The sequence below is a fragment of the Natrix helvetica genome, assembly GCF_964273705.1.
Source record: "Natrix helvetica genome assembly, chromosome: Z".
In the NCBI taxonomy this organism is placed as follows: domain Eukaryota; kingdom Metazoa; phylum Chordata; class Lepidosauria; order Squamata; family Natricidae; genus Natrix; species Natrix helvetica.
In genome coordinates, this window is record NC_138554.1 from 32,953,871 (window position 1) to 32,976,013 (window position 22,143).

The following is a 22,143-nucleotide window of genomic DNA, read 5'->3' on the forward strand; positions in this document are numbered from 1 at the left end:
GATGAGGACTACATGTCCACATTACATCAAAGATAATTCTCCATTATCTACATGAGAAGGAGAAGACAGTGATATTTTATGTATAGTTAGGAACATAATAAAGATAATTGCATTAGACTCAGGTTACAATTGTGTATTTGAACATTTTGGATTTGACTTTGGAATTGAGATTTTAAAATGCTGTGACAGGAACTACTTATGCCAAAACATTAGAAATTATATATATAGTAAGGTTATGATATTTCAGTTTACTGATGTTTTAGAAACATGTGCAATGTAGAAATAACAGTAAATGAAAATCTATAACCACATTTCATTGCTTTACAAGCTATGTTGGGCATACCTCTTCTGAATTAATTTCTGAATGGCTCCTCTGAAATCATTGTTCTTCAGACTGTAAATTACAGGGTTCAGAAGAGGTGTTATGACTGTGTAGAAAATAGACATCACCTTATTCAGCTCTGAGGAAAAGTTAATATTGGGGCGAACGTACATTGAGATCATTGTGCCAAAATATATTATCACCACAGCTAAGTGGGAGCCACAGGTGGAATAGGCCCTTTTCCTTCCAGAATCAGAAGGAATTTTTAGAATAGTAATGATGATGAAGGCATAAGACACCAATGTAAGCAAGAAACATGTAAAAAGGACCAACAAAGAGAGCACAAATATAGTAATCTCAGTGATTGAAGTATCAGAACAAGAGAGCTTCAGCAAAGGTGGGATATCACAAAAGAAATGATTGATTTGGTTGGATCTGCAGAAAGATAATTTGGAGATCAGCAAAGATGGCAACAGTCCTGTGATGAGCCCAATCACCCAAGACCCAATTGCTAGTCGAGTACAGGACTGACTGTTCATGGTTACTGTGTAATGCAATGGATCACATATGGCCAGAAATCTGTCATATGCCATCACAGATAAAAGAAAGCATTCTGTTGCCCCCAGGAAGACAAAAAAGTAAAGCTGTGTCAGGCAACCTTTGTAAGAGATGGTGTTGGTTTCCCAGAGAAGACTGCGGAGCATTTTAGGCACAATTGTGCTTGTATACCAAATTTCTAGGAAAGAAAGGTTTTGGAGAAAAGCATACATAGGAGAGTGAAGAAATGACTCCAACTTGACCACTGCAATGATAATCACATTTCCCATGACAGTTAATATATAAATAAATAAGAATAGAGCAAAAAGGATGATCTCCCACTTTGGATGGATCTGGAACCCTAGAAGCTGGAATTCAGATATGGTACTGTGGTTCTCCATCTGGTTCAATGTTCTTAAGTTCTCCTACAAATGTAACTCAATTGTAATATATTGCTGCTATGAGGTGTGAGGAGACTGATGTCTAATAACATATTCATGCTACATTCTTTATTTCTCAAATTCTAAGAAGCATAATGAAGATGATCCATGTTTATCACGACCTAAAATACTAAAACCAAGGAGCAAATATCCCTGGCGAGTCTGCAGAAGAGATGATGGGGAAATACACAATGCTCTTGTTAATTTCACCCTTATTTCTTAATCTAGGCTATAGAAATTGTAAGTGTTTCCTTTAAAATGCCTGAACTCAGGAACAAGAAAAAAATGCTTGCTTAAATAGGAGGATGGAGCAATAGCATCACAAATCAAACCATAGCTTTTCTGTTAATTTAGCTATGGCACAGCTGGACCTTAATTGTGATTAAAAAGTGCTGACAATGCTCAAATTCAAACATTCCAAGTTGTTTGCAAAAGTCTAGTGTAGAAATCTAGCGTGAATATGCTGAAAGAGAGAGAGAGAAAAAAATAATAATGATAGCAACTGTAAATAAAATTATAGGTTTTAAAAATAAAGTTATTTTACATGTACTTGTACCAAAGCAACTATCATAAGTTCTTTGGTTGTGCTTATTTTTAAAGTGAAATTATCAGCTGAACTATAATTGTTCTCTAGGTTTTTATTTTCCTGATTTTCAGTTTTGGTGTATCTTTAAATGAGGATGGTCCATTTAGGTCTCATACATAATAGTTTGTGAATTCATTTTAACCTTTCTTGAAATGATCTAATTTAACAACCATTGCCTATTCTGAGATATATTACTGAATATTACTTCTGTACCATGTCCTGTAGAATTCAACTGTAGAATTCAACTGGGATGAGAACATCAATGCTTATCCACTCTATAAATGGGAGAATAATCTGACTAAATTAGAATAAAAAGTAGACAGATCTAAGCATTGATGAAACCAGATTGATATTTAATACAAATAAATATAAACTTTATATTTAAATAGAATACAAGAATTAGAAATTATATTAGTTATTCACAGAATTATCCATCTATGAGCAAATTTCACATTATGTTTAATACATTATATGAAATTATATTTCTGATAAATTGCAATTGAGGTACTAGTTATTTTGGTGATAGGCTATTTTATTCTCTCCATTTCCATCTATGATGTGATTATTTTAAAAAAATCATGGACCTCAATGTACAATTAAAATAATTATGCTATCAGTTTTATATGAATAGCTCATGATTATATCTGAGAAATCTTAGAGTAAACGTCCCTTCATCATGTGCTGTGATCAGGATAAAAGCTATATAAATATCCAAAGTAAAATAAGTAGCAACAGTTAATCAGCAACAAATTAAACTGAACATTTAGTCTATAGATTTCTATATTATTTAAGAACTGATAAATTAAACATGTAGGGCTCATCTAAAAGGCCAGAGAAAACAATAAACCTAAGATAAACCTTGTTTCATTTCCTTTCAAAGGCCAATAAGAAATTACAATTTATTTGAAACAGTACCTTTCATTTAAGCATCCAGAACTATAAAGAAAATGAGGTAGGGCTTCCTCAGGATCCTATGTTTCTGGTTAAAGAAACACAGGGACCATGATTATCAAGCCTTGGACATCACCTCAGGGAGAAAATTTTTTAAGGACCCACAAAAAAAAAAAAAATCAAGACTCATCTTTTGGGTGTTAATAAAGAAGAGCCTTTATCCCAAAAATGCAAGAAAGAAAAAGCTTTGAAGAAAAATATTGACATTAGAGATAGCAGAAATTAGAGCTGTTATTACTCTTTTGGGAATAGAGAATATTAGGCTCAAAGCAATTTCATCACCATTTACTTCATGAAAGAAAATTAAATACAATTGGTATGTCTCTATATACCTTGAAGTACACAGAGAGAGAGAGAGAGAGAGAGAGAGAGAGAGAGAGAGAGAGAGAGAGAGAGATCTTTGGCAGAGACTCTGAGGATTTGGGAAGGCCTGAATGAATCCTTTCAACTTAATTATAGTTTTCCATATTACAAATTAAGAATATGGGCAGAAACTTATTTCAGGCAATCTGAATGTTTTCTAGACTAAAAACTAAAACTCTTAAAGTGAGCCCAAAACCCAGCCTGAAGATGGCGAGTGAGACCTTGCTGAACCTTTGCCAAGACAATCTCAATCTTACACGGGAAAAGACCTGACTACAATAAGACCAGCATACCTATACCAGTGAAAATCCACGAAAACAAACAAACAAACAAACAAACAAACAAACAAACATACATACATACATACATACATATGTGTGTGTGTGTGTGTATGTATGTATTATTATGCATTTATTATGTATTATGTATGTAAGAGATGTTCACCTATATGTTTTGTTGCTTCACCTCAGCAACAAAATCCACCCAGCAATCTGGGACAAATCCAAACAACTAGCCCTCTGGAGAGCCGAAATAGAAACCTCCTACAAGACAGACACACACACCAACAAATTCCACAGAATAGAAAAACAACAGAAGTCCAACCCCCCTCCACAGCAACTCATGAAACAAACAGTACACAACATATCAGACAGAACCTTCACCACAGCTGAAACCAATGTCCTTTCCAGAGGATTCAACTTTGCAGTCGCCTCTAAATGCATCCCACCTGAAGACATCATATGCTCATCATAAGCATATGAAGTTGAAGCTACACTCACCAAAATCAACCTAGATGAAGCCAATAAAATCAGTCTTGCAGTCACCAATGTCGTTTGCTCCAGTAATCCACCCAGAAGCAACTTACAGCAAGAAGAAGAAAAAGCACTCACCAACCTGAGGAAAGACGACAACATAACATCATGTGGTAATGAACACATCTAACTACCAAGCCAAACTATCCAACCTACTCCAAGACCCCGCTTACAAACTTCTTAACACAGACTCCACCACCTACCTGGAAAAAAACACCAAATCCAAAATAAAAGCCTCTCCCATCACTGAAGAGATTCAGCAAAGAATCATCCCCAGAGAGAAATCTTCCAGATGCCCCAAACTATGTTGATGACACTTTCATGATTTGGCCACACGGGAAAGAAAAACTGGACAACTCCCTCACATATCTCAATAGCCTACACCCCAAAATACAATTCGCCATGGAAATAGAAACAAACAAACAACTTCCCTTTCTGGATGTCCTAATCTACAAAAAACCCAATGGCTCCCTAGGACACACCATCTACCAGAAAAAAAACAAAACACCAACTGCTACTTAAATGCACAATCCCATCACCACCCTGCACAGATCAACTCTGTAGCCTCATCTACAGAACCAAATGCCTAGCCAACAAAGACCACCTGAAAACTGAATTACACACTCTCACAAACGTATTAATCTCCAATGGATTCCCAAGAAAAACAATTATCAACCCAATCCAAAGGGAGACTCCCCCCAAGAACTGAGACACAGAAAAGGACAATGGCATCGCCCTCCTCCATTACATCAAAGGCACCACAGATAAAATCAGCAAAATTCTCCACAAACACAATATCAAGGCAGACTTCAACACTGACCAAAAAATAGCCAACATCTTAAGTCTACGAAATACCATGCAAAATCTGCCATGCAACATACATAGGAGAATAAATGAATGCATCACAGAACACAATAATGCAGTAAGAAAAAAAAAACTTCCTCCCTTTTCCAGCACCAAGCTACAGGACATGAAATTAGTTTTGAAGGAACCAAATTAAGCTCAAAAACTGAACAATTAAACAAGAGAATAATAATGGAAGCTATTGAAATAGAGAAACACCCCCACAACATGAATAAACATGATGATACCTCCTGTCTACCAGACATCTGGAAACCAGCCCTAGTCAACAAATGAGCCCTACCCATCACAGGCTGTTACAACACAAAACAACAACGGACACACAGCCAGCACCAATCAGCACCAATCTACCAATCATAATACAACCACACAGCCAATCAATCCACTTACTGAAACAAAGCCAGCACTCCACGCACCCCCATCAAGATTTATAGAAAGATGGCAACTCCAACCACGCTTTAAGCCGAAAACACAAGCCTGAAGATGGGAAGTGTGTATTCACCGAAATGTTGCCAAGACAATCTCAATCTTACAATGGAAAAGACCCGAATACAACAAGACCAGCATATTATATATATTATAAATGTAATTGAAAAAGTGGGCAGTATCCTTGTGTCTGTTAGCTTGCCCATCTGTCTTTTGGATGGGCTCATGTCCTTCCTGATTTGTTAAGGCCACCTGGGAGGAGGCATGTGGTTGAATCCAAGCTGTGGTTAACTGCTGCCAAGGAAACATGATATTGCCTGCCTTTAAAAAGTGGCAGTGTACCTTCTTTTCAAGAAGCCATCCTTGGGCCACTCATATTAGACAAATTTCATCCAGTCTTTTGGGGTGAATTTGTTGAGAGATGGTTGGCACATACTTCAGGGATCTTAGATTAAGCAGGTTAAGATGGTAGCCATGAAGGGTGAACTAAGTTCCACATATTCTTTTTTAGCTAACTTCAATGCACATAAATTCAACTCTGTCAATATTTTTGAGGATTCTGAGCTTGTCTTCTGGAGTGTTGGCTATTCCTGCCAGCTTAGTGTCATCTACAAATTTGATGAGTTTACTCATCTAAGTTGTTTATGAAGATACTGAAGAATAGTGGGCCTAAATGGGAACTTGAGGTACCCACTGCTTACTTCCCATTAAGGATTACTTGTTGAATATGCTTTTTTCAGCCAGTTACAAATCCATCTGGTGGTGATGTCGTCTATCTCACATTTTTCTCATTTACTGAAGAAGTAGGTTGTGCTCGACTTTGTTGAATGTCTTGCTGAAGTCTAAATATATTATGATCACAGCATTTTGCTCATCTGTTAATTTAGTCCCTTTGTCAAAAAATGAAATAAGATTTGTTTGCATTATCTGTTTTTAATAAACCTATGCTGGCTACTAGATACAACTTTATTTGTTTCTAAATGTTCACAGACTTATTTTTTAAAAAATATCTTTTCCAGTATCTTCCCAGTTATTGATGTTAGGCTGATTGGTCTGTAGTTTCCTGGTCCTGTTTTCTTTTTTTCTTTTTTGAAGATGGGAATCACATCAGCTTTCTTCCAATCCTAAGGTAATTTTCCGTTGTTCCAGGATTTTTGAAAGATATGGTACAATGGCTTTGTGATAACACTTGTGTTCCTTCAGAACTCTGGGATATAATCTATCAGGTTACCATGATTTATATTCATCAAGATCAGACAAGTGTTCTATAACCATTTTCTTGCTTATTTTAATTTTTATTTCTAGTCTGTCTTTTACAGTTAGATTTTTGGCAGTTTGGGCTATAGTTTCTTTTTGTGTGAAAGAATGGTTAAGCACTTCTGCTTTCTCTCTGCTGCCTATTACTTCCTTTCTCTTTCATTGCAAGTCTTTGTTCATTATGATATTTTACTTTCTTGACTTAATTTTTGCAGATTCAGACTATCTGCTGATATTCTGCCTTAGTTATGTGTCCCTCTTTCCATTCTTAGTACTTGCTCCTTTTGTCTTTCAGTTTATCAATTTATCAGTTTATTTGTGCAATCATGCTGGTTTCTTCTTCAATTTTTGGGGGTGTTTTCCCCCAGTGGTATTGTGATTTTATGATCATTTGTCAAAGTTTCCCATGCTTCTTGATTTGTTTTCCACTTTAGAATTTTCATCCATGGATTTTTTCTTAGGGTCTGCCTGAATTGTTAAAATCAGTTCATTAACATTTAAAACACTGGCTGGATTATGTTCTATTGCTTGTATTTGCATTATATTGAATTCCAATAAGATCTTGTTGCCCAAAGTTCCAAGAACTTTAACTCCCTCTCTCACTTCTTCTCTATTAGAAGAAGTAGTAAGAATTAAGAAGAATAATTAATTGTAAAAATTAAGTCCAGTATAGCTTTTCCCCTAGTTCCCTCCTCTACCTTTTGGATGACAAAGTTGTTAGCTAGGTTGATTAAGAATCTATTTGATCTCCCACTTGCTGCAGAGTTGTCTCCCTGTTGATATTAGGGTATTTAAAGTTTCCCATTACTACTGTGGTATTTTCAATTCATGGTATGTTTCCAGAACAGTACAGCAAGACACAGTAAGTAACATAATTTGGGGAAATTTTCTTTGAATAAATTATCTGATGATGGGCTTCCTGAATTAATTTGGTAAATTCCTGCAAAGCTTAATTTAATTTAGTATAATGGATTTTATTTTTTAAAGCTATATAAATTTGCTAGCTAGCTTGAAGATGATGGATGGATGGATAAATAGATAGGCAGGCAGGCAGGCAGACAGATATAGATGTAATCAAATAATGCATATTTCTAAAAATACAGTTGCTAAATGAGATTATTCATGTCTTAATTTACTCAAACACATAGGGACTTTCTATGCAATTTATTATGGTGCTGTTGATTAGCTAAAATGTTACTTTACATCAGGGAATAACTCCATACTTCTGGTTTAAAGACTCTTAGGATAGAAATTTGAAGCTACTTTCTGTCAGGTTTGAAAATTAAATGCAAAAGAGCATGGAGCAGTTGGGAGGAAAGGAATGAAACAACAATGGTTCTTTTGCAGGTAACAAAGATATCATTTTAGGGCTAGATAAGCATATTTCTATAACCCACATTTGAAGCTTATATTGAAGGAATTGTTTAGTTCACATAATAAAACTCCCTTCAATGTAATGTAAATAAACCAGGAATTATTTAAAACTTAAATGAATTTGTAATGTAATATAATTGAGTTTGTTGTACATAAAATATGATTGCGATTCCTCAAGGCTGATTTAAATTCAGGGCAGCTATTAAATAAAACCAAATACATTTGAATCATTTCAAAGAGGTTAAAAAATGATTTGATACTCTACCTTGTATCCCCTCCTACATTTGGGACCACTCAAAGCATACTTTTAGTTTGCAAATAAATAAAAAAACAAGAATCTCAAACATCACCTATGTGTCCTGCTTTGAAAAAGAAATCACCCATGCCAACAAGACTTCTACCCCCAAAATGGAAGTAGTCAGAGAATGATAAAATTCTCAGTTTTTAAGCTTTAGTGTGTTTAATTTTTTTAGTTAAGATTAACATTCATCTAACATTAATATGCATTCAACATTAAGTATAGTTTCTAGAGTGTCCTTTCTAGACAATGGGGATTTTTCTATTCTATTCTTTCCTCATCTCTTCTTGATTTGCTTTAAAACTGGCTTTGGGCAATAGTTCAAAGAGTTAAAATATTTAGTAGATTAAACATTTATTGCTATGATTCTTTACAGGTAAATGCCCTCTAAAGGGTCTGTTAGGTCTGCATTTTTGCCCCCTTCTTTCAAAAGTTGGGAATGGGGAAAATGAAGTTACAATTATTTTGATATTTCCCTTTTACAGTTTATAACCACATATTTTATCAAATCAAAAAATTAAATGAAATAACACTTTTGGATTTCAAATTAGACTTTTATAACTTTAAAAATTGTATCTGCATCAATGATTGGAAAGTATATTGTTTCAGGTTGATGATTACTGTTCATTATTAACCAAAAAGAGAATTTGTGCTTTGGTATATGTAGAAAATTTTGCTCTCACACACTATACTAGGCTTAAAACTCAATTAGAAATAAACTAAAATTTACATTTTTGAGAAAAAGTGTTTTTAAAAAATATAGTTGAAAAATTCAGGATCAAGAATTTTAGTTATCTGGTATTTTACTTATGCATGTTCTGTTCTGGCAATAGCATTACAAGGTGATAGTTCTGAAATCAAAAGCAAATCTATGTAATCTTACTTTAATATTTTTATTCAAAGGAAGGATGTTTATCCCCACAGCAATCCATTTTAATGCAAAAATTTTTGCATCCGACATGTTATTTATAGTTCCAATTTAGTTCTACAATAACAATTGCAAGTACAAGTGAAAATTTTAAAATCTTTAAGTATTCCAAGTTGAGGTCTAAACACTATTGTTCTCATGGAAACCAGCTTTGGCTAAGTATATTAAAACAGAGTTAAATAACATTAAACCTAGGATTCAAATTTATGTTTTCAAAACCAAAGTGGATTGCCTTATGAACTAGAGAGGTCAGGGAGGGACGGAGGGAGGGAGGGAGAGAGGAAGGAAGGAAGGAAGGAAGGAAGGAAGGAAGGAAGGAAGGAAGGAAGGAAGGAAGGAAGGAAGGAAAACACTGGTAAACCATCTCCATGATGCTTTCAAGGAAATGTTATGGCTATGACTGAGAAGTTAAAGAATTCAAGCTCATCTTGAAATCAAATGAATAGTTTCAGAATTCAACATTTAAAGCATAGGTGATATGTCACTCTCTTTAAACAACAATAGACATTAACTCCAAATCCATAAAAACAAAATTCCAAACTATGCAATTTAGAGAACACAAAGAAGTTACATAAATGTTTAAGAAATATTTTTGTTTTGATTTGTTTGAATTCCACATAAATATATTTGGACATTAATGGCTGGAAAAGAATCTAGGTGCTGAAAGGCATAGGTGCTGGATCTTATACAGAATGGATTTCTTTACCTTTTGGCTTCATTCAAATATTCACAATTTGCATATAATTTACTTTGATTTTTTTCTCCCTTTAAGCTGCTTTACAACTACTATAAACTACCATAACTACCTCCGCTCCTTCCGACAGAAGCTTAAGACCCACCTGTTCCAATTAGCTGGCTTAGCCGATTTATAGCCCATCTTTCACCTCCTGGCAAACATCTTATCGTGGAATTTTTAAGGGAATTTTAATCTTATTTGTATTTTTAATTAAATATGGTACAGTATATTTTCTACCTCCTCCGTCTATGTCTATGTTTATGTATATGTATTCTATTTTGATATGTATATGATTTTTAATAATGACTGTACACCGCCCCGAGTCCTGTTTAGGAAAGGGCGCGGTTTATAAATAAAAGATTGATTTGATTTGATAACAAGGAGTAACTTATTTGGGATAAAGCATGAAAATACAAAACCAAACTATGCTTTCAGAGTTCATCATCCTTGGCTTTCAAAACCTGCAGGAACTACAGTACTTCCTCTTCAGTGTATTCCTGACTATCTATTTTTTCACAATGCTGTGGAATATTTCCATTATCGCTATTGCAATTTTGGATCAGAAGCTCAGAACCCCCATGTATTTTTTTCTGGGTAACCTGTCTTTTCTTGACATCTGCTACACTAGCACCACAATTCCACAGATACTGGATCTTATTCTCAAAGACAGAAGCAGCATTTCTTATACAGCCTGTGTTCTCCAATTGTACTTTTTCTTCTCCTTTGTAGGGACGGAATGTCTTCTTCTGGCAGTGATGGCTTTGGATCGCTATGTTTCTATTTGCAATCCTTTGCACTACTCATTATTTATGAGAAGATGGGTCTGCTTCCAATTAGCTATAGCTTGCTGGGTTGGAGGTTTTCTTAACTCTGCAATACATACTTATTTTGCCTTTAAGTTACCTTTTTGTGGAGACAATCGCCTAGATGCATTCTACTGTGATATTCCTCCACTGCTAAAGTTGTCATGTGGAGACATTGCTCTCAACCAAAAGCTCTTGCTATCTATTGGATTACTCATTGCATGGACACCTCTTTTTTGCATCCTTCTCTCATATGCATACATCATCTCCACAATCCTGAAGATGCATTCTGCAGAAGGAAAACAAAAAGCTTTTTCCACCTGCTCCTCTCATCTTACAGTGGTTCTACTTTATTATGGCAGTTGCATTTTCACTTACTTGAGACCTGTTCCTTCCCAGTCTTCTGCTAATACCAAGTTGATCCCACTAATGTATAGTATCTTGACTCCATTACTAAACCCTCTTATATATACTTTGCGTAACAAAGATGTAAAGAATGCTTGGAGAAGTATAATGGGAAAGATTTAAATATTGTAACATTTAGATAGAAGCATATAGGGTAAAAAGGTTTTTCCCCTTCCCCCCCCCCCCCCGACTATGGTCTTAAGCTAGGAAGGGCTTTATACATATTTTAAAAGTGATAATATACCGCAAGCTCATCATATTATAATGATATGATTCGAATTGCATGGAATTTCTCATATATTTTACTTATGTATCTTTAATGAAATTAATAAATAGCCCAGAGTACTCTGATACTAGGTAAAAATGAAATAGATAAATCAAGAATGCTTTAAATAGACTGGCCTCTGTTGTTGTTATTTTGAAATTAAGCCTGGTAGATTTTAATCTTTTAATCAGCTGAGGCAGAGTTTACACCTATTTCTTCTATTAAAAACAAGGTGGAAGAGAAAATGGAGTACAAGGAGATAAAATATATTCACTCCCATGAGTGAACCTTGTTTTGTGATAATGGCCTGCACATACAATATTAACATGTCATTTTCTTTTTTCTAGCATTTGGCAAGCTTCCATTATATTGTTCTTCTACCAAAGTGCTAACAGCCCCTGATTAGTTTTTCAGACTCAGGCAAAGTCAGATAGATTTGCTATCTAACACTTTACTATATATTAGGTATCTAACTTTCAAGGTAAGGTTGATGTATACCTAATAAAAAGTTACCATTAATCTCAGATAGTTATCACTCCTCTGAAAGAAAAGTAAATCAATGACTGCTATTATATGTCATTAATGCTGGCAAAATGCATTAAAAAGAAAATTCTATAAATTGGGTCCCCTTGTGAGTGAATACCTAACTTTTTAAAGAAGGCAATAATGATGGAAATGAGGAAGGAAAAGGAAAAAGAGGACAACCAGCAGTAAAGTGAATTATAGCACTGAGAGACGGATATTTAGAAAGTGTAGAGAACAAAAATGTTTCCCTTGGATCTTCTCTTGTTTAATGTATTCAGCCATAAAGAGAGCAGTGTCTGTTGGGAATCTTATATTTTGTGTTTGTGGTCAAACTGTACAGTTGTATGATTTACCTGGAACTGGACATTATTGGGAGAACTAGTCGTTAACGTAGAAATTACATGCTTTATCCATGTACTCTTTTTTTATGAATTAATGCCATTACCTTAATATTAACTCCCAAAATATGTGAACAGCATATAAAGGTCCAAAATATGTTTTAAAAAAGCTGCTTAGAGAAAAATATATATGATTTTGCCTGAGGAAGAAAAAAGAATTCTGCAAATTTTACAATTTTTACTCACAAAAAGGGAAGAAAATCTGTAACATTTAAGCATGAATCATTTATTATATTGTAATTCTATCATACGGTTTAGACATAGAATTGTAAAAATAGATTGTGTTGACTGAATTCATTCTTCTATGCTTTTCAGGTGTGGAAGAGATCCATATCCTGAATTAGTTTTTGGAAAGTGCTTAATCATATATCTTTTCATAGCTATGGAATATTTTTACCATTATTAAAGTCTTGCTTGATCAAAAGTTCAAAAGCTTTACTTCATCTTTAGCATCCTATCTATTCTTGATATTTGATAACTATCTAATTACAAATTGGAGATTCATGTATCTATTTAATCACTTGAATAGGAATTCAAGATTAATAGATGATTAATGACTTAAAGTTTGGTGTAGCGGTTAAGGCATCAGACTTGAAATGGGAAGTTCTGATTTGTAGTCTAGGCTTGGACACAAAACCAACTGCATCACCTTGGGATAGTCAATTTCTTTCAGACTTAAAAAAGAGGAAATAGTAAAACAGAAAAACCAGAAAACTACATGGGCTTATGTAGGTAATCTCCAAAAATCAATATGATTTTTATTTAAGAACTGGATGGAACTCTAAGAAGTCTGATCCCTGCCCCTGTTTTGTGGGGTCAGTACTTTCTCTGCTCCCATTTAATATCTACATAAAACAATTGGAGGGATCATCTGTCAACATGGGATGAGATATCATCAATATGCTCATGATATTAGGCTATAAATCTCTGCCCGTGGTGAAGTAAATGATATTGTCACCATCTTCTCTTGTTGTCTAAAGGCTATTATGGTCTGGATCATGAAGAATGAGCTAAAACTAAACCTTGGTAAGACAGAAAGGCTCTGGCACTTGGTTCTTGGAAAATTTTCATCATTGGTCATGGATAGGGTTGCATTGCCCCAGTCTTACCCATTGCATACTATATGAAATTCTCCTAGGCTTGAGAAATAAGTACCAGTTGCACAACTTCATATTGTATGCCAGCTTGCTGTTCTGTGACTATAATAAAGATTGATTGATTAGTTGGTTGGTTGATTGTATGCCAGTTACATGCATTCCTGACCAACTTGCCCTTCTCATACCCTGATTACAGTACCTCCTACTTAGACTGTTGTCATCAGTTTGAATAGGGCTGTCTTTGAAGTTTCAGAATATAGTGGCCTGAACAGTTTTGCAAAAAAAAAAAAAACCTTTTGAAGATCTTAAAATGTGATTTTGTCAGTGAACGAGATGACTATGAATGGAGAGTGAACCAATTAAGTGGCTAATTTGATTGTGTTGTTACTGCCGTAGTGAATGTGAAGGATTTTTTTTGTGGAGGGTGGGTTGTTATATGGTGGATTTTTAAAAAAATATTGTAAGCTGCCTAGAGTCACATATGTGTGTTTGATTACTATATAAACTTGTTTAATAAATATTAGATACAAAGTAACATTTGGAGTATAAATAAATGGTGGAAATCTTTCATAAGAAATTTCTTCATAGTAGTCTTCTTTTTCTAGAGAAATGAAAAGTGCTAGAAATGTTTTTGGGAAAAGAAAGAAAGAAAGAAGGTAAAATAAAATTTAGTATATTACTGAGGTAAATATTTCATAAATACTGTACAGATCTCTCCCACGGAGAAAATTTGTAATGGGGGGGGGAGAGATTTATTAAAAAACCACTTTCTTTCCATTACTGCACATCTTCCTAGTTCCACATATGAATTTTGCAATTAAAGCTGAAAGTCTGCTGAAAACACAAACTATGTTCAATAACTGCAGTTCTTATAAAAGCTTTAAAATAATAGAATGAAACAGATAGTACTATGGTACAGTGTTTTCCCGAAAATAAGACAGGGTCTTATTTTCTTTTGACCCAAAATAAACACTTGGCCTTCTTTTAGGGGAGATCTTATTATTTTTGAGGTGCAGGAGGCGGCGAGCGTGGTCACCTAATGGCCGCTGCTGTGTTGCAATATTTTGGGGTAGGGCTTATTTTGGGGGAGGGCTTATTTTAGCACATGTGCTCAAAAGCCAATTGAGCTTATTATCTGGGCAGGTCATATTTTTAGGGAAAGAGGGTATATTCCTGTGCGAGAATCAGTTTAATGTAACATTAAGGCATCAAGATAGAAATGAGGTAACTATGAGTTCTAGTTCCACCTTAAGTACAAAGCCAGCTGGCTAATCTCTGACCAGTCATTCTCTTTCAACCCTCAAGAGGAGTCAAGGACAAACAACTTCTGAAATTTTGGCAAGAAAATAATAAGGACTTTTCAGGCACCAAGACTCAACCCTGACTCGAAGGCACAATGTACTGTATATGTTTTGCATGACAATGAACATTATACTATCCTAAATACCAACTTTTAAAAAAATCCTCTCTACACACAGTAGCTATATTTCAGCACAGAGTTACTTTTTTCAGACAAACTTTATATTCCTCTTATGTTGGTAGTTAAAATTCAGATGTTTATTGTAAAACTCAGCTAAAGCCAACTTCCTCTACTGCGTCTTACTGGACATATGGTGGCACATAATAAAACATGAAATGAAATAAACCTTTAAAATATACTTTATTTTTCACCAATCAATGGAGTATATGTTGTTCTTTGGAAAATAAGGGGATATTATCTTGGGTAGAAAATCCCTAGAGATCTTTGTGCTATGCATATCTGTATAAATAATAAATATTATTTTGTAAAGCAAACATGGAAAGGATGCAGACAGTATGACATGTTATACCCTGAAATAGACATAGCTTACTTTGGTAATACCAATTAATTATTATGTTTGATATCAAAAGTTTTGGTATTAATGATCCTATTATTAAATTAGGTGAAAAGTATGTACTGTTGAAAATGTAAAGAGGGTTATTGTATGTGCAGCACTTATCATTATATGTCATTTTCAGGGGGGGAAAGGGAAACTCCAACTATTCTATGTCTTAGATCATTATTATTGATGCCTCTTCAGCTCCGAAACATTATGCTGAATGAATTTGTTGAAGAATGTTGTCTTCAGCCAAGAACACTGGATGATGAATGGCAAATGAAATTGACAGCTGTACTCACAGTAACATTGTGTCTGTGTCTTTGTTAAGATAATAAAGAATTTGTATTTTCAAGGACTTCTGCTGAATTTATATCCCTCTAAATTCTAGAATATTTATGTAATAAGAAACTCCAAATTTACCACACTTTATTGTAAATATCTTAGAGACTGATCATTAGCTAAAGTTAATAAAAACACAGCTGATTATTGAGTTAATTATATGAAGAAGGAGAGGGAAAGAGGTTTTTCTTTATCTGATTTCCATGCTTTAGTCCATACTTTGCTTTCTTTTTATTTTCAGAACTTCTCCCATTAGTTTTGTAACTAATTTATAAAAGCGTATATGTCCGTTAAAAAGAAGATGATGTGCCTAAATGGTTTGTTGTCTTACATTTGCAATACTAAATGTTTACCTTCTTTGAAAAGAAGATTACACTGAAACCACAACTATGTCCTATTTCTTGTTTTGTGCTGCTTTTAATTCTATGTATATACTATTTAAACGTACCAAAATTGATTTTCTTATTCCTTATAGAATGTTGTTTCCTTGTTTTCATTGAGATATGGAAATACAAAATCAAACTGATTTGACTGAGTTCATCATACTTGGCTTTAGAAATCTGCAGGAGATCCATCTATTGCTCTTTATTGGGTTTTTCATCATTTATCTCTTCACTGTGGTATGGAATAGCTTTATTATCCTAGTGACATTGATGAACCAGAAACTCCAAAACCCAATGTATTTCTTCCTTGGAAATCTTTCCTTTCTGGACATTTGCTATACAAGCACCACTATCCCCCAGATGTTGGCTCATTTACTCTCAGAGAAAAACACCATTTCCTATATGGGCTGTGTAGTTCAGACATATTTCTTTTTTTCTTTTGTGGGCATTGAATGCCTTCTGCTTGCAGTGATGGCCTTTGACCGCTATGTTGCTATTTGTAATCCTCTACGCTACACTTTGATTATTAGCAAAGAAATTTGTCTCCAACTGGCTCCAGCCTGCTGGGCTGGTGGCTTAATCAACTCAGTGGTACATACCACCTTTGCCTTCCAGTTACCATTTTGTGGCAACAACCACCTGGATGCTTTCTATTGTGATATTGCTCCACTGCTAAGATTATCTTGTGGAGATACATCTCTTAACCATGTTCTCTTGTTCTCCATTGGAATTTTTATTGCTTGGACCCCTTTAGCATGCATCTTTCTGTCATATAGTTATATCATTTCAGCTATCTTAAGGATACATTCCTCAGAAGGAAGACAAAAAGCCTTCTCCACCTGTTCCTCCCATCTCACAGTGGTCCTTCTATACTATGGAAGTGCTTTTCTCACTTATTTGAGTTCAGATTCTAGTTATTCTTCAAATCAGGCTAATTTTATTTCAGTAATATATAGTATCTTAACTCCACTTTTAAATCCAATCATATATACGTTACGCAATAAAGATATAAAAGATGCCTGGAGAAGTACAATTAAAAAAGTTAAGGTATAAGATTAGATACATAATTTGATAATAGATAGATATAAATAAATTTCAAAAAAAAAGTATGTGTTACAATGTTCAGTATTTCTTTTTCCTAAAATTTATGATAATTTGCTTATTATTTTATTCTAATACACAATTTATTCATTGTAAAAGATGTACATCTAAAAGGATGTTGTTCAGTAAACAGTACAAAGAATTTTTGCAGATGTCGGTTATTCAATTCTTTCTTCATCATGTAAATTTAGAACAGTTTTTATATTTAATGACTTATGGGAACAGAAGATTGAATGCTAGATGAGATTAAACATCTGGTTTTAAACATACTGTTTCTGATAATAAAGATAGTATAAAATGGTATCCTTTGAGACTGCCTGTTTTCCATTCCTACACTCTCATATCAGGAGGAGTAAGGGAGAGAACTAGTATGATTCTGTTTTACATATTCTTCTCTCCACCTGAATTTAACTCATGCTTCTTCTTTAACAGTTTCTGGCTGCTTTTTCGAAAGTCATCTCCATGGTTCCCTGCAACTCCTCAAGTAACTGGAAATATTGTGTTGAATCTCAGAATAAACTCTGAGAAAAATGGAAATATGGAATTTCCTTGAATATCTTCAGATTTAAATGTTTATCAATGCATCATCAGGTGATACCATACCCTGTGTTTCTAGTCAAAAATTCACACTCAGTCATCCCTCACCAAATTAAGTATATACAAATCACTTCTAAAACAGGATGTGTTCTTTGGTTAACATGAATTGGCTTCATATCTTCCACTAATTTCTTAAATAACTTTAAGAATCAACTAAATGTCTTAAACTGCTTTATATTTAATAACTACTGTTTTCAAATACAAATTCCATTTGTATGGGTTAATAATGGTGAAATCAACAATAACATAAGGAATGTTATGAGATCATTTAATCAAGAAATAAAACTTTCAAATCACAATCTCTGAAAATGTTTTTTGTTTCATAATTAATTTTGGAAGGATCTCTTCAATTTATGATGATGGAGAGGTCTTTTATTTGCTAGGTTAAAAGAGTATTTATTTTAAATTTATTAATAATTCATGACATGCTAATCAATTTTCAGGAAGATGATGTACAATATGTTTAAAATGCAGTAAAGGAGATACTCAAAATATTTTCACTGGATGGAGTTTTTACATCTACAGTAAAGTTCTGAATCAATAATTTTCTCCCATAAAGAAGGTTTCTAAGCACATATTAGCTGCAGATTCTTAGGCTAAAGCAAGTCTCAGGAGAAACTGCTATGACCTCTAAATGGTTGTTAAAGCAATCAGATATCCCTTACTATAAGTAGCTTTCTCATTGACCACTACCACTGTCGCCACCCAAATGTGTAGGAAAAAAATCCTTTTTTTCATAGTTACACAAAACTTTCTACTTTATTTAACCTAGAGATTCAAATTAATTGTTCTTTAAGGCTAACTAACCCTGGGGAATGAAAAAAGGTAATAGGCTTGGAAAATCTCAAGAGAAATATTTTGAATACTTCAGAGAAAGTAATAGTTTCTCCTTGTTAGATTTTCATTTTAATCTAGTTCTTTCTCTGAAAAATATTTCATTTCAGAACCTGGTGAAGATGCAGAGTTATTCAATGATTTCAGTACTGTTGTTCATAGAGAGATAGGTAGATGGGTAGGTAGACAGATAGATGATGTACGGCTGCAGTTAGCATTCTAAATGGTTAGAACAAAAGGTAAGTGGGATTTGGAATTACATGTGGTTATATGAACGAAGGGCCAATCACAGCCCGAAATTAACAAAGAAATAAAAATAAACTAATGAAATAATGAAAAAGTTTGATTTATGCCATGCAATTTTACTTTCATAAAGAATATTGAGACCTTTGAATTATGCATTTTTATCAAGTCCTTAAATATGGGATAACATTTTCAAAGAAAAAACTAGCTTATAGTTTACATTACTAAGTCTTACTAGAAATGCATATTGAATCATTGTGCAATATTAAAGAGGAGCCAATTTTTTTTTCTAAGACTGCTCACAAACATTGAATTAAATGATTTCTTTAAAGTTTTATTTTTTTTATGAAGCATCGTGTTGCAAGTGTGTCTGAGTTTTAAGTGCAGTTAAGTATATAAAATACTAAATTACAAGTTTAAAATCCCCTGATATTTTCAAGTGTTTTCTTCAGATTTATGATGGTTCAATTTAAAGATTACAAGAATTTTTCATTCTGAGGAAAACATGAAGTTTAAATAACAGAATAAGTTATTTTTCAAATTGATAATTTCATTCTCACTTGTAAATTGTAAGCACTAAAATATAATTTCCCCCTCCCCCCCTCTCTCCTATCTATCATTATACTTTCATTATAATTTCAAGATTCTGGGGAAAAACATGAAGTTTAAATAACAAAATAAGTTATTAGAAGGCATGTTTATTCCCATACTTATTTTGAAATTGTAACTACAGTAATGACTAACAATAGCAATAGCTCTATGACCCACACTACTTTTTCTTATATTGAGAAATGAGATTGATAATCTAAAGCCTTATATATCACAATAAAAAAGGTCCTATACCAAAGTTTTAAATTAATTCAACTGAGAATCTAAATTGTAAATAAGGATCTTCTTGACATATATTATATAATACTTATCACTAACCATTAATTGAATGAGAAAGGAAAAATGCATATTAAATATCTTTCACATATAATCCATCAAGTAGTTGATCTATAAAACCTTTAAATTACTTAGCCATATTTTGTTTTTTATTATTGTGAATGGGAAGGTGCAACCTATTGTATAATGCTTAAAAATTATAAAAAAATAAATTAAAAATTATAGAAAAATGCATGCATTTGTACAAAAAATAAGCCAGAAATACATTTGCCTTGGTACAAAAATGAAAAAAGAAACTCTTCTCTTTATTGAGAAGTCAAATCTGTGAAGAATGAGATTTAAATTCTGTCAAGCAATACATATATATCTGCGTATGTATGTATGTATGTATGTATGTATGTATGTATGTATGTATGTCTAATTGCCTGAAGATGGCATTTGAAACCTCACTGAAACTATATGTATGTATGTATGCATGTATGCATGCATGCATGCATGTATGTATGTATGTATGTATTTGTGTTACAACCCCTGGTATGCCCAAATATCTGCGTAATATGTAAAAAGTCCAGGTTCGAATCCCAACAAGGGCATGGCTAGCTGATGAGAGCTAAATAGCTTGAAATAGATCTAGATTATCTAGATTATCAGCACAAATACCACACACACACACACACACACACACACATATGTGTGTGTGTATGTATGTATGTATGTATATATATGTATGTATATATACAATAATAATACAATAGTAGAGTTGGAAGGGACCTTGGAGGTCTTCTAGTCCAACCCCCTGCCTAGGCAGGAAACCCTATACCGTTTCAGACAAAGAGCTATCCAACATCTTCTTAAAGACTTCCAGTGTTGGGGCATTCACAACTTCTGGAGGCAAGCTATTCCACTGATTAATTGTTCTCACTGTCAGGTTGTCATATATATGTTGTATTTGTGCTGATAAAATAAAGGGAGACTGTAACACAAACACACACACATATTATTATATATATAATTTAAAACAGTGCAGCACTGCGAAATTGTAGTGACCATACAATCACATTATATACAGATAATCTCATCCAATAATTATTAGCCTACTTAATACATTATCTATCCTTTTATCCTATCACATTTTTACAGTTTCCTCCAGTCTTGTCACCTTGTCTTATACCAATCATAAAATCTGTTCCAAACTTCATAATATTCCAATTCCCCTTTATTTTTTAGTTCTAGGGTGAGCCTGTCTGCTTCCACACAGGCCAAAATTTTCCTAATTATGTCTAACTCTGATGATGTGTTTTCTTTTTTCCAATACTGTGTGTAAATTTTACATGCCTCAGTTAATACATGTATAATTAGGTAAAGCACATCTTTCTTATACCCCTCTGGTATTATGCTTAGGAGAAAAATTTCTGGTTTGAACAAAATTTGATCACCCACCATTTGTTCCAATCATGATTGTATCGTTTTCTAGTATCTTTTTTGCCTCATTGCATGTCCACCACATATGATAGGAAGTGCCTGGCATTTTTTTACATTTCCAACAAATTTATACATTTTATTGAGCCATGCTGGGGGAAGATGCCATCTGTAGAACATCTTATACAGATTTTCTTTATAAACCATGGGCATTGTTAGTTTCCACTTAAGTGTCCAAAGTTTTTCCCATTTAGCCAATTCCAGATTATAACCAAAAATTTTCACCCAGGCAACCATAGTTTCTTTGATATCTTCATCCTCAAGTTAATATTCCAGCAGAAATCTGTACAGTGCTCTGATCAGCCTATCTTCTGTCTCTATCAGAAATTTATCTAATATTTGTGTAATCTTTGGCAATACCTTCCTTTTTCCTATCTTGTGCAAACCTTGATTGTATCTGTAGATAAGACCACCCTTTCGATGCCAATTCTAGTCTAGTTTTTATCTCCCCCTGTTTGTTCAATAACTATTTGTATGTGCCAATTTTTCCAAGTCAATTAAATTTGGGTGTATGTATGCTTCCATCGTGGATAGCCAAATGGGTATTTCAGTATACTGGTCGTTTTTAATTTTATTCCATACTAATAACAGGGACTGTCTGATGTAGTGTTTATAAAAATACTTATATGCAGATCCTTTTTCATACCATAGGAAGGCATGCCATCATGCTTGGATAAGAATACTATTTATCCTGCTTGGTAAATAATATTCTTTTTAACATGGTGAAATTTTCATGAAAAATGCACAAAATCTGTATGAGATGAATTATTCTGCAATATGATTCATAAATATTAAGCTCAATGCTTGTATTAAAGTTTCTTATTAGTTTTAGGTTTCTGTTTACATACCAGAACAAAACTACAGAATCCAAATAACAATCAAAATATAAATGGAAAATAATATTTCTTTTTCAGCTGAAGTATTGAAGAAAAATCAATTGTTGTTTTGATTATCATATAGGTGAAGTTTGGTGGGTGAAATGTGGACTCAGAATGAGACTGCAGTGAATGGATTCATTCTTCTAGGCTTTACCAATCAT

The 22,143-nt window shown here is 33.7% G+C and overlaps 3 protein-coding genes across 3 annotated transcripts; 2 read left to right on the forward strand and 1 right to left on the reverse strand.

Annotated features, from left to right (window-relative positions):
* Positions 1 to 321: 321 nt before the first annotated feature.
* On the reverse strand, positions 322 to 1,260 carry OR11L1 (olfactory receptor family 11 subfamily L member 1; the record flags this gene model as incomplete). Its single annotated transcript, XM_081970511.1, has 1 exon — positions 322 to 1,260. One exon carries the CDS (start codon positions 1,258 to 1,260, stop codon positions 322 to 324), a length of 939 nt encoding a protein of 312 aa, XP_081826637.1.
* Positions 1,261 to 10,295: 9,035 nt separating this feature from the next.
* On the forward strand, positions 10,296 to 11,222 carry LOC309401446 (olfactory receptor 5V1-like; the record flags this gene model as incomplete). Its single annotated transcript, XM_081970512.1, has 1 exon — positions 10,296 to 11,222. One exon carries the CDS (start codon positions 10,296 to 10,298, stop codon positions 11,220 to 11,222), a length of 927 nt encoding a protein of 308 aa, XP_081826638.1.
* Positions 11,223 to 16,085: 4,863 nt separating this feature from the next.
* LOC309401447 (olfactory receptor 5V1-like) lies at positions 16,086 to 17,018 on the forward strand (the record flags this gene model as incomplete). The annotated part of the gene is made up of 1 exon (XM_081970513.1): positions 16,086 to 17,018. One exon carries the CDS (start codon positions 16,086 to 16,088, stop codon positions 17,016 to 17,018), a length of 933 nt encoding a protein of 310 aa, XP_081826639.1.
* Between the last annotated feature and the right edge of the window lie 5,125 nt (positions 17,019 to 22,143).